The sequence below is a fragment of the Equus caballus genome, chromosome 11 (assembly GCF_041296265.1).
Source record: "Equus caballus isolate H_3958 breed thoroughbred chromosome 11, TB-T2T, whole genome shotgun sequence".
Classification (NCBI taxonomy): Eukaryota; Metazoa; Chordata; class Mammalia; order Perissodactyla; family Equidae; genus Equus; species Equus caballus.
Genome location: NC_091694.1, coordinates 6,986,671 through 6,998,189, shown reverse-complemented (window position 1 = coordinate 6,998,189; position 11,519 = coordinate 6,986,671). Strand labels below are relative to the sequence as shown.

General features: G+C 58.5%; 1 protein-coding gene across 2 annotated transcripts; it reads right to left on the bottom strand.

Annotated features, from left to right (window-relative positions):
* Positions 1–184: 184 nt before the first annotated feature.
* FDXR (ferredoxin reductase) lies at positions 185–10,520 on the bottom strand. Of its 2 annotated transcripts, none has more exons than XM_001492615.7 (12): positions 10,327–10,520; positions 9,444–9,541; positions 4,713–4,808; positions 4,392–4,514; positions 4,062–4,175; positions 3,610–3,711; positions 2,714–2,821; positions 2,387–2,471; positions 2,056–2,255; positions 1,802–1,973; positions 742–912; positions 185–633 (listed from the first exon to the last, which is right to left on the bottom strand). In XM_001492615.7, exons 1-12 carry the CDS (start codon positions 10,403–10,405, stop codon positions 503–505), a joined length of 1,479 nt encoding a protein of 492 aa, XP_001492665.3. In that variant the 5' UTR covers positions 10,406–10,520; the 3' UTR covers positions 185–502. The 2 variants fall into 2 exon arrangements, with proteins under 2 accessions (XP_001492665.3, XP_070082099.1); XM_070225998.1 differs by having other exon boundaries at positions 3,610–3,726; positions 10,327–10,511.
* Positions 10,521–11,519: the final 999 nt, after the last annotated feature.

The window sequence follows — 11,519 nt, the reverse complement described above, 5'->3', positions numbered from 1 at the left end:
GCCGCAGCAGCAGGGCCAAGCCGAGAAAGGCAGGGTGGGTGCCAGGCCTGGCTGCCAAGCCCCTCCAGCCCCCAAGAGGCCCCTGAGCAGGGAGCTGGCTCTGCGGCGCCACCTGGTGACTGGAGGGGGGCTGCAGCTGGAAGGTGACTGGGCCCCAAAAGAAGTCGCACATCAACCAGTGGCCCTCTGTTGCAGGTGTTTTATTTCCAGCATATTCCTGACGTAGTGACCCTCCACAGCCCAGCAGGAGAGAGGCGGGAGGGATGAAGGTCAGCCTGCACCTCCACCCATCCCTAAGGTGTCTCCTTGCTGAGAGCTAACCCGACGGTGGCAAGGGCAGCCTTCTGGCAGGAGGAAGCGCTAGGAGGCCCCTGGAAGAGGCAGCCAAGCGCGGGGCCAGGGCGACAGACGATGCCGCTGTGGTGCAGAGTCCTGCTCACAGTGACCTGGCCCCTCTGCCCTGCTCAGCTCTACTCTCCTCCCGTCAGGCTGGGATCTGGGCTCAGCGCCCCAGCAGCCTCAGCATCTCCTGAGGATCCAGCAGCTTCTCCCTGGGCTTCCCAGTGCCCTGGCCTCGGGACACCTCCTCTGCATCCAGCTTCTCCCAGTCAGAGAAAGAGACGGGCCGCACCCCTAAGGCAGAGGGAAGATGAGTCACTGCCTCCACCTCCTCCTCCACCCAAGCCCAGAGCACCCCTCCCAGACAGTGGAAAGGCCCAGGGGCTCTCTCCGGGCCCAGACCTCGGCTGCTGAGCAGGGCCTCGATGGCCACATAGCCAGGCCTGGGGCCAGAAGGCAGCAGCCCGGCCTTCAGGTCCTGCAGCAGCATCTGGCCGGTGAGGAAGCTGTCAGTCATGGTAGTGGCAATGACGCCTGTGGGCCCTCGCTTCACCCAGCCACTGCAGTAGAGGCCTGGGAGGGGGGTAACAAAGGAGGAAGGAAAGGGGAGGCGGCTGGACCCCTGCAAGCCTGAGCCCCAATACACACGTGTGCGCACACATCCCACAGCCCAAGTCCTCCCAGCAGCCCAGCAGCTAGGCCCACCGTGGCAGCTGGCCCACCGCCCTGGATTCTTCTCAGTCTGTTTTTTTTGTGAGGAAGATTAGCCCTGAGCTAACATCTGCTACCAATCCTCCTCTTTTTGCTGAGGAAGACTGGCCCTGAGCTAATATCCGTGCCCGTCTTCCTCTACTTTATACATGGGACACCTACCACAGCATGGCTTGCCAAGCGGTGCCATGTCCGCACCTGGGATCAGAACCAGCGAAAACCGGGCCGCCAAAGCGGAACGTGTGCACTTAACTGCTGTGCCAGTGGGCCAGCCCAATCTCAGCCTGTTTTTACCATGCCAGCTGCCCTTACACGTCAGTTTCCCTGTAAAGCAGGAGCTCCCTAAGGGTAGGAGCTGGGTCTCACCCATCTCCAGCTTCAGCAGCCCCTGAGTAAACATTAACTGGCCGAATCAATGAGTAGTCAGGTATGTGAACATTTAATCAGACTGGAAGCTCCCTGAGGACAGGGGCTACCATTCAGTATCCACACCCAGCACTGAGCACAGGGCCTGGCCCAGAGCAGGCCTCAGTCACTGAACGACTTAAGAACCAGACATATGTGGGCACATCAGCTCGACTGGAAACTTCCCCCCAGCTAGGGCTACAAGGAGGGTTGGACAGGGCCTGGCTCAGAGCAGTTTCTCAGTGCATGTCACCAGATGAATGAATGAATGTGAACAGCCCCAGGAGACACCAGCTTCCCCGCCCCCCACCACAGTCTGGTGCCTAGCATTCTTGCATCCTCTCACCTGGTACATCCACAACCCGGCCCTCCATATTGGGGATAACCCCAAGTTTGGGGTCAAAGGGCACGCTGTGGTCAATGGGGCGGCTCTTATACCCAACGCTGCTCAGCACCAGCCCGCAAGGGAGGTCCTCCACGTCTCCAGTGGGCACTGCCCGGGTGGTGTCACCAACACCCTGTAGGGGCAAGTGTGGGCAACGCCAAGCTGGGGTGGGGAGACTTGAGAACAGGGGTGTCTTTAGGTAACAGGAGACTCACCTCCAGTCTAGTGACTGCCAGACGGATGCCTGCTACCTGCCGCCCGTCGGGAGAGGGCAGCACCTGCTGGGGGCTTCGGAAAAAGCGGAGGCCCCAGGTGCGGGAGGCCGATGCCTGGCGGGCAGCCTCCTCTGCCCCTGGCTTCTCCGTGGCCGTTCGAAGCAGCAGTTCGGTGAGCCGCTTCCTCGGGCGGGGGACCTCTGCTGGCAACACAAACATCTCAGGGCTGTCCCTGGTTTACAGCCTCTCCCACAGTGCCCTCCCCCAAGCCCTCTCTGACCTAGACCTTGGCCTCCCTAGTGAGTTAGGGGGGCAGGCCAGGGCCCCTCACCCTTGATTCTGTCCTGGAGGCCCAAGAAATCTGCAGGATCCAAAATGGGCCGGGTTCCTGGTAACTGAATCATCTCCCGAAGCTCCTTGGGGGTGGGGTTTGGGGTGGGGGAGGAGGTCAGGCCAGAGCACCACCCACTCCTGAGCCCACCCCAGGCAGGAGACCCCAGCACCACCCACCATGGAAGGCACTGGGCCCCGGGGGCCCCGTTGGCTCCCCCTCTTCCACCCCAGGCAGCAGCCACTCCCAGGGCCTCTGTCCTGCCACACCTCTCAAGGGCAGACCATCTACCTGGGACCCTGGCCCCTCTCCCTCTGGTCCCGGCACCTTAATAGTGAAGGCCACTTGCAGGGGTCCACGTCGGCCCACTATCCACACCGTCTTCACCCGACTCTGCCTCAGTACCCCCAGGGCAGCCTCCGTGATGTCCGTTTTCTGGCATGAAAGGAGGGTTTTAAAGTCATCGAACACTGACAGAGGAAGGGGACTCTCCATTTGGTTGTGTCCCCGTCCTCAGCCCTGAGAAGGCTGGCAGCCCGAAATTGCACCACTGCCCCCCCAGTGGCCAGATGGAGCACTGCCGCCAATTCTGCAAACGGCCCCAACTAGTAGCAAACCAGGCCCCACTCTTTCATTCAACTAGTGTTTACCATGTGCCAGGCCAGGCACCATACAAGGGGCAGCGGGGGGGTCAGCGGTGAGCAAAACAGAAATGATGCCGTCCCTCACAGAGCTTCTGATCTGGTGGAGAGAGAGATACTCACCAAATAGTCATTAATAAGTATAAAATCTCAGCAGTGACAACACGCTTTGAAACAGAAGTAGACAAGTCTATGAGAGGAAGGCATTAGAGGGGAATAGACCTATGCAGGGCAGTCCCAGAAGGCTTCCTGGAGGAAGGCATTACTGAGCCAAGAACTAAAAGATGAATACAGGTAAAGCAGCAGGAGGTGAGCTGAGAGTGCTCCAAGCAGGGGGAGTGGTGTGTGCACATCGAATCGGTTTCTTTAAGGCCTGTGTAACAAGAGTGCAGACAGTGAAGGGGAAGTCGTACTAGATGAAGCTCACAGGCTGCCTCTCAGAAGCCTTCCGCCTGGCACCATGGGGAAACAGAGGCACCGAGCTCAGCTTGGAGGGAGGAGGCCTGAAGCCTGCAGGCAGGGGCACCCAGTCCTCAGTGGAACTTCAACTCCAGCCCTCCAGCTTCTGACCTCCCCACTCACCTCCAGGTGCTCAGGTGGGGTCAGCAGGATCCGGGCCACATCCAGAGCCACGTTGCCCTGGCCCAGAATCACGGCTGTGTCACAGCTCAGGTCTGGCGCCAGCTGGAGGGGAGAAGCCTGGATAGGGTCCCCCAGCCCTGGCTCCAGTCAGACTAATCTCAGTCTCATGCCCGGTCCCCAGCATACCCTCAGGCTCCCCAACACTCGGAAAGTGCACCCCACCCAAGCCTCAGTTCAGGTCCCCGCGCCAACCCGACCCCACCTCTTCCCGGAGGCCTTCCACAGCTGACCTCCCCCTCACTCAGCCTCATGTCTCACATCTCATCTCACTGAGAGCCTCCTAGTTCTGGACAATGCCTCCCTCTTCCCCTGGCTGTGGTGTCCGAGGGCTGCCCCTGGCCCTGGCTGAGGGGTGGGGAGGAAGAGGCAGTGGGAGTGCTCCCCAAACTCACCTCCCGGTTCTCAGGGAGCCCATTGTACCAGCCCACAAAGGCCCGGGCTGAGAACACACCGGGCAGCTCCTCCCCCGGAATTCCCAGGGCCTGATGGTCCTCTGCTCCGTAGCTCTGAGGAAACACCCAGAGCCCTCAGCACCGCTAAGGGGCTGCCCCCGCCACGCTCCCAGAGGCCCCCTTCCAGCTCCTCCTCCACAGCTTCCACCCTGGCCCACGCCCAGTGGTTTGGGCCACACTCCTACTGCCTTCCATCCCTCAGCCACCAACCTCCTGCCGCTGCCCTGCCCCAATCCCCTTCCTCCCCACCCAGGACCCGTCTGTGCTCACCAGCACCACAGCGTGGTAGGCCTCCCGCAGCTCTGGCACGGTCACGTCCCTGCCCACCACCACATTGCCGTGGAAGGCACAGCGGTCAGAGTGGGCCGTCTGGGTAAAGGTGTTGATGACATTCTGCCGGGCCCCAGAGTGGGAGGGGTTAGAGGGTGGAGCAGCTCTTGTGCCACCCTCACCCCACAACGTCCCCAGGATGGAACCTGGGTGGCATTCACACAGAGGGCCTGGGGTCCTTCCATGCGGCCAGGGAGCCTCCCTTCGCTCCTTACCTCGACGGAAGTCTCCACGCCCCCCTCCACGCCCAGAGAGACCCACCTTCACCTCAGGGTGGTCGGGTGCCACGCCAAAGCGCACCAGGCCAAAGGGCACGAGCTGCTTCTCGAAGATGTCCACATGGGCCCGGGGGTGGTGCTGGGGGAGAAGGCGGTGGCAGATGGGGCCGAGGGAGAGGCTGGGCCCCTACTGGTCCTCCCCTTCCCAGGACAGAGGAATACAGCTCATCTTAGTGGGCTGAGGACACAAGGAGGCCTCGACGCTCTGCAACGAGAGAGGCCCCTTACTCCCCACCTGCCCAGAGAGCCAGAGCACAGGAATGGGGCAGCACAGCAGCAAGGGCGGCTGAGGTCAGACCTTGAGGACTGCCGGCCCATTGAGATGGTGAGAGCTCCGGACAAGGAAGGAAGGCTCCCTCCACCGGAGTCGTATCAGGGGAGCTTCTTCATCTACTTAGGTCAAGCGTGACACAGCTGTGCCCTAGAACCCTTCGACACTTCTAGAAATGCCCGGCCAGTCTGATGACCTGAGAACCACCCTTTGAAATTCATATCTGCCTTAGCTCTAATCTCTAAGATCATCCTGTTGGAAAGGGGACACGCAGGACAGGGAGGTGGAGGCACAGCTGGGGCATGAGAGGCGCAGAGGGAGATGGAACTGGCCCTACTCTTATTCTTAGAAAAAAGAATCTCACTCATACATTGGTCCCACATTGCCTGCCCTCCGGGTACCTAGAGGGGCCGTGGGGATCGGGCACCAACCAGCCACACGACCACCAACCAGCCACATGACCAGCTAGTCCCAGGATCTGCCTGGGTCTGTCTCTTCCTCTGCAAACTGGGACAGATAACACCTCCCTCTCAGGGTGCTGGGAAGCATCCAGGAGGTCAGGATGTTGCAAGACTCTGGGCCACAATCAGGTTGCAAGTCCAGCAGCTCAGGCTCCTATGGACGACACCGCCCTGCCTCGCACCCCTGTCCTAGGCCCTTGCTGTAATACTCCCCATTCAATGGGACTCAAGCCAAATGAGCTCCTGCCCACCAGTCACCTTTACCCAAACAAAGGCTCAGGGTCATCTGCTCATCTTTGTCTAAGCCCCTCTTCCCCTCCACTCCCCTGCCTGCACCCAAGTCCAGCCCCTGACCACCCATCTGTGCTCCTGACTCTCCCCATCCCGCACAAGCCACGGGGGCACCTGAACCACCCCCTCAAGCCCCACTGATGCTGCGCCCAGGAAGCGTTCCAGCTTCAGAGTCCACAGCAGTGGAGGCCAACCCCAGCCCCACCACTCCCTGGCTGTGCCACGGGGAACGAATGTTTCTTAACTTCTCTGCACATCCCTTCTGGCGAGACGCTCAAGATTAAATGAGCAAGGCCTGAAGCACTTAGCCCAGGGCTGGACCCCTTGTGAGTGTTCAATCAAAAAGCTATCATTACTATTACTGCTGTTGTTATGGTTGCGTATCACTGCCTTGCTCATAAACCTTCCCCGGCTGCCCACGGCCATGGGACGAAGTTCAAACTGCTCAACCTGGTGGTCAACACTGTACACAATGCAACTTTTCATCCTTATCTTCCATTCTTTTGTGCTGTGGATCCTCCCGAGTCAGAGTCACGCTGCTCTCTCCAAGGCCCCCTCCATCATGCTAAATCTGCTGATGCGTTCCCTGGTTATCTCCCAGGGCAGACCTCGTCTTCAGGAAGCCTCTCCTCCCCAAGCCTCGCAGTTCCCTCTGATCCCACCAGCTGTGCTTTCTCAGTCCCTTTTTCTTCTGTCTGTCCTCTAACAAAAATATTCTCGGAGGTTCTTCCAGTCCGGGACCCTCCCTTCCCCCAGGCACACATTCCCTGGGCAAGTTTCATCCACTCCCCACTGTGACCTCAAATTCCTGCAGATTTCCTGATGACGTTCCGCTCCCTCTGTCCCGCCCAGATCTCCCCGAAGCTCCAAACCTGAGACTCCTGGACAACTCGCCCCAGACACATCAAAGCCATTGGATTAAAGCCAATTCCCCCTCCCCCAAACCTCCCCCTGTCTGCTCCTGTATCCCGTCCACCCCATCCACCCGGAGCCCAGGCAGAGCCTGGGGCCCTCCTTGACCCTGTCCAATCAGACCCCCACCCTCCCCTCCTCCTCCCACTGCCACCCCAGCAGCTCCCACTGCTCTCCCGGCCACCAGCCCTGCCTCCCTGCTCCGCTGTCTGCCCTGCAGGCAGAGAGAGCTCCAAATCAAAACTGGGGTGCTGTCAGTCCCTTGCCTAATACCCTTCAGTGAAGCCAACCACCTATAGCAGCACGCACCGGATCCCCCTGGTGTGCTTGTTTAAAATTGTTGATTCCTGGGCCCTAGGCACAGTTTGATTAGGTCTGAGCTAAGCCCAGAAATGTGCCTTTTATTTGTTTATTTTCTTTTGGTGAAGAAGATTGGTCCTGAGCTAACACTTGTAGCCAATCTTTCTCTTTTTTCGCTTGAGGAAGAGTGGCCCTGAGCTAAGATCTGTGCCCACCTTCCTCTACTTTGTAATGTGGGATGCCGCCACAGCATTGCTTGATGAGTGGTGTAGGTCCCCGCCCAGGATCCAAACCTGCAAACCCAGACCGCTGAAGCAGAGTGCGCAAACTTAACTACTACACCACCGGGCTGGCCCCCAGAAGTGTGCATTTTAATGCATTTAATAAGTACCCCCAAGGACTCTGATGGAGGGAAGAAGGGAGGGTGGACAGCATCAAGAGAAACTGACTGCATCCGAGCCTGGTCGGTGGTTTCCAAGTCCCCAGGATCTGGGCTCACCTACCTCCTCGAGCCTTACTCACACGCTTCCACCCTCATGCATTCCCTCCTTCCTCCCAGCCTTTGTCCATGTGGTGCTCTGTACCTGGGACTCTCTCACCTTCTACCCAGCCTCCTGGCAACTCCTTCCATCCTTCAGACAGCAATTTGGACATCTCTTCCTCTAGGCTGGGTGAGGTGGTCCTCTCTGTATCCGCCCGCCCAGTTTCTGTGATTACACCATCGGAGCCCTGGAATACCGTGTAAACCCTCTCCCCTCCACTCCACAACACCCCACATTAGACTGTCAGGTCCTTGAGCATGGGGACCACCTCTGTCCTGCTCACACCTGTGTCCCCAGTGGCAAGCCTGTGCCTGGAACATGTCGGTGTCCAGTAATTGATTACTGAACAGCCTAGCATGGTGCTCAAGAGTGAGCTCTGCCGTCAGACTGCCTGGGCTCAGATCCCAGCACCTTCCTTGTCCAGGTGGGACCTTGGGCAACCTCGCTCAGCCCCAGTGTCCTCACCTGTGAAGCAAGAGTCATGACAGATTCCTGCTTCGCAGGTCGTCTTGAGGATGCAATGAGATGCTGTACAGTGCCTGACTCAGCCAAGTGCCACTGCCCCAAATGTGTGGCACATGTTCCTGCTGTGGGAGCACAGTCAGTAGCTTGGAGCTTCCAGTGGGCAAGGACCAGCTTGTAACTGGCCTCTGTGTCCATCCCCCAGAACCTCCTACAGGCGAAGTACATGCCCGCGTCTGCCACCTGAGTGTAGGCCAGAACCTTTGCCCACAGCAGGGGCGCTGAGAATCCAGCCTGGAAGCCCGCGCCCCCGCCACAATTTCAGGCTCAGCTAACACAGTGCCCCTTACACAAAGCCCTCCAGGACCTCCCCAGCTCCCATGAGATCCCTGGTCTTGTTCCCAGAACCCAAAGCTGTCCTTCCATGTGGCAGTTTGCCCGTGGATGACTCCCCCACTGTGGGAGGCCCTCTCCAGGGCCCACGGCCTCCTTCAATGCAGCTCAAACACACCTTCTCCAGGAAACACTTTCTCACTGACCCTGCCTAACTCGGCTCATGCTGGTCATATCAGCATAATTAGTTCCCTCACCCGAGGTGCCTGGAAGGCATGCTTAGGCCACTTTTCAGCAGGATGACCCACGCATCCTGGTCTCCCCAAGACCCTTCCAGTTTTAACATTGAAAGCCCCACGTCCTGGGCAAACTGGGGTTAGTCACCCTACCTTTTAAGTATCTGCATATGAGGTTGTATAACTAATATATTCATCCTTTCTCCCATCTCTCCATGGACACGCCAAGTCCCTCCAAAGCAAGGTCACTGCCTCATGTCTTAGTCAGCCTAGGCCTCCCTTTCCCCCTCTGAGCCACGGGTCTCCCCCGATCCTCCCTCCCGCCAAGGTCTGCTGAAGGCTGAAGAGCAATCAGCAGCCGTGGGGCCCTGCCCGCCAAGGCCAGTACTGTGAGCCTTGAGACGCTGGCCTTTGGATTGGGGGATGGGGAGTGGAGAGCAGGCTGCAAGGACAGCAGAGCGTGCGGAGGGCTGGAACTCTGGTGAGGAGAGCTCGGCCAGGTGCACAAAGTGACAGAAAACCCTGAGAAGAGGGGGCAGCCTCGAGACGCAGGATTTGGGGGACAGAGTGGAGACGGAGGAGACAGAAGGGAAGATGAGGGGCAGGACAAAGTCATCCTGCAGGTCCATATAAGCTCCCTGAAGGGCTTGGCCAAGGAGGCATAGCCAACTGACCACTGACCATCACCCACCAGGCAAACAAACTTCTCTCATAGCTGAGGATTTTAGAGACACTTGTCACAGATGTAGGTGACAAAGCATGTACGAAGTGTCTAGTCTTGACAGGCTGGGAGCCCCTTCCCCATCAGGGATCCAGGAGTGCTTTTAAAACCCAAAGGGGTAGGGCTTGCCCTTAGGATTGGAGCAGGTGAATGGTGGGAGAGCGAACCAGGAGGATGTGGCTTACCTTTAGCAGGTGTTGGGCCGTGTAGAAGCCAGCTGGGCCACTGCCCACCACACAGATCTGGGGCGTCTGCTCCTGTGTGGAGAACTGCTGGCGGACGCCTGGGGAGGGGAGGGGGGAAGGTGGTCAGATTGACACTCCCTCCCCATCCCAAACCAACTTCAGTGTCAAACGAAAGATGGAGCTTCCCAAGCTTCACCCTCATCCACACCTTCCTTCTCCTTTCCCTCAAAGCTTTGGGGTTTGCAGTGTTCCTTACTTCATCTGAACCCCCAAAAGCTGTGTCTTCATCCAGAACCCCACACCTCATGCATGAACTTACTACACCACTGAAGATGGCCCACTCAATGACCCCATCACCCCTGAAGCTGCCCTGCACAGTACTTCATTTTTCTTATGGGGTTCCCTACCCACCCAGCTAGAATACCACGTCCTTCCAACGGATCCCACATCATCCCACTCTCATTCTTGTGAATCTCTCCACAAGGGTCCCATTTTACCTCTTCTAACCCCTCTCTCCACAGAACCCTTTACTGCCCACATAGACCCCTGTCTCATTCCTATAGACCCTGTTTTACCTCAGACTTCCCTCTTTCCCCACAGACCTCCATAGCACCCCGTTCACCCCTTCTCACAACTGTGGACATCATGGTCTCCCCTTCTCACTCTTGTTGACCCCCGTCTCACCCTAGGGGCCTCACACCTCACCGCACAGGCCCCCATCCGCCCCTGTACACCACCCCCATCTCATCTGCACGAGTGGACCCCACCAGTCTCATCTCTGGTCCCCTCTATCGCCCCTTTCCAGCTCGGCTCTGACCCCTAAACTTAGCGCTCGCAGGCCTCCCCGCGCTCCTATTCAGCCTCAGAGGTGCCCCGCTCTTACTCAGGGTGCAGCCGGCGGGAGGGGGCCGGGTCCGAGGCCACGCCGTCCAGTACCACCAGCGCCAGCAGCGTGGAGCCATGGCTGGGACAAGCGACCTGCCAGCAGATCTGATACCGCGTCTGCCCTGCTCTCCACGCTCACAACCGGCCGGACCCGGACCCCGGCCCCGCCCCGCCCCGCCCTGGCCCCGCCCACAGGCGCGGCCCCGCCCCAAATCCCGCCTCCCACGCTCTGGGAAAGCACAGCGTGCAGGCTCCACCACACCCACGCCCGAAAGAATCCCGTCCCCCAAAAGAGAAGCCCGCCCTCGGCTCCACCCGCTTCTTCTGAAGACCCGCCCCCAGGACTTCCGGACTGTACGTGTCAGTAAATTTCTCCATCCTCCCTCCAATTATCCGGAGCCCAGAGTTGGAGAAGAACGAGTCCTCACGGCCGTTTCAATCCCGCCTGAAGGAGATAGCCAATTAGAAAGGAGCTCTCCTTACTTAGCCTCTCCCTCTCGGAAGCTCTCGTCGCTTGCTGATGACGCAATGCGCCTTTCGCTTTTGCGAACGTACGCCCCACCCGCTGCCAGAGCTGGGTTCGTCCCAGCCAATCATGAGTCGGGCTCAAGCGAGCCTCCCCGCCTATTGGGTAATAACCACGGAGTCCGGAAGTCTGGAAAAAAGGGACTCCAGCCGGGACCGTGGTCCCCTTGTCACCAACCCCGGACGTTATACACGTGTGAACTCGGCAAGATGCCGTCCAGGTCGGGCCAGGGAGAATCTTAAACCTTGGAGATCTTTTCCCGCCTCACCCCCTCCCCTTTACATAGATGAGGAAACGGGAGAAGCGTCTCGTTCTCGATACTAAGGACAGAGCCAGATCTCCGACCCCTGTCCAACAGGGCTGGAATAGGGTAAGGCGAGTGAGGAACTGGCCTCGGGTGCAGAATTTAAGGGGGCACCAGAAACCTCAGTAATCAAGGTAAATAATATTGTAATGCAAAGTTTTAAAAGATCAAAATTAATGCGAAAAATCCATGATGAACGAAAGATATTTTTAAATGATAGGATCTGTGGTCATGTCAGACCTAAGAGCCTAATGCCAGCTTCAGCTTCCTTTTCCTCCAAGGGCCCTCTTGTCAAACAAACACTTCCTTGAACAAGGCTTCCCTAACCCATCCTCTCCCAAGCTAGATTAGGGCCCCCTTT

What these genes read in the sequence shown, in the direction of transcription:
- FDXR (XM_070225998.1), bottom strand. Translation starts at nt 10,405, where the DNA reads ATGGCTCCACGCTGCTGGCGCTGGTGGTACTGGACGGCGTGGCCTCGG. An exon ending in CCTACCACGCTGTGGTGCTG is followed by an intron (nt 4,176 to 4,391) that starts GTGAGCACAGAC and finishes GTGTTTCCTCAG; the next exon opens with AGCTACGGAGCAGAGGACCA. An exon ending in CCCCACCTGAGCACCTGGAG is followed by an intron (nt 2,822 to 3,609) that starts GTGAGTGGGGAG and finishes CTTTCATGCCAG; the next exon opens with AAAACGGACATCACGGAGGC.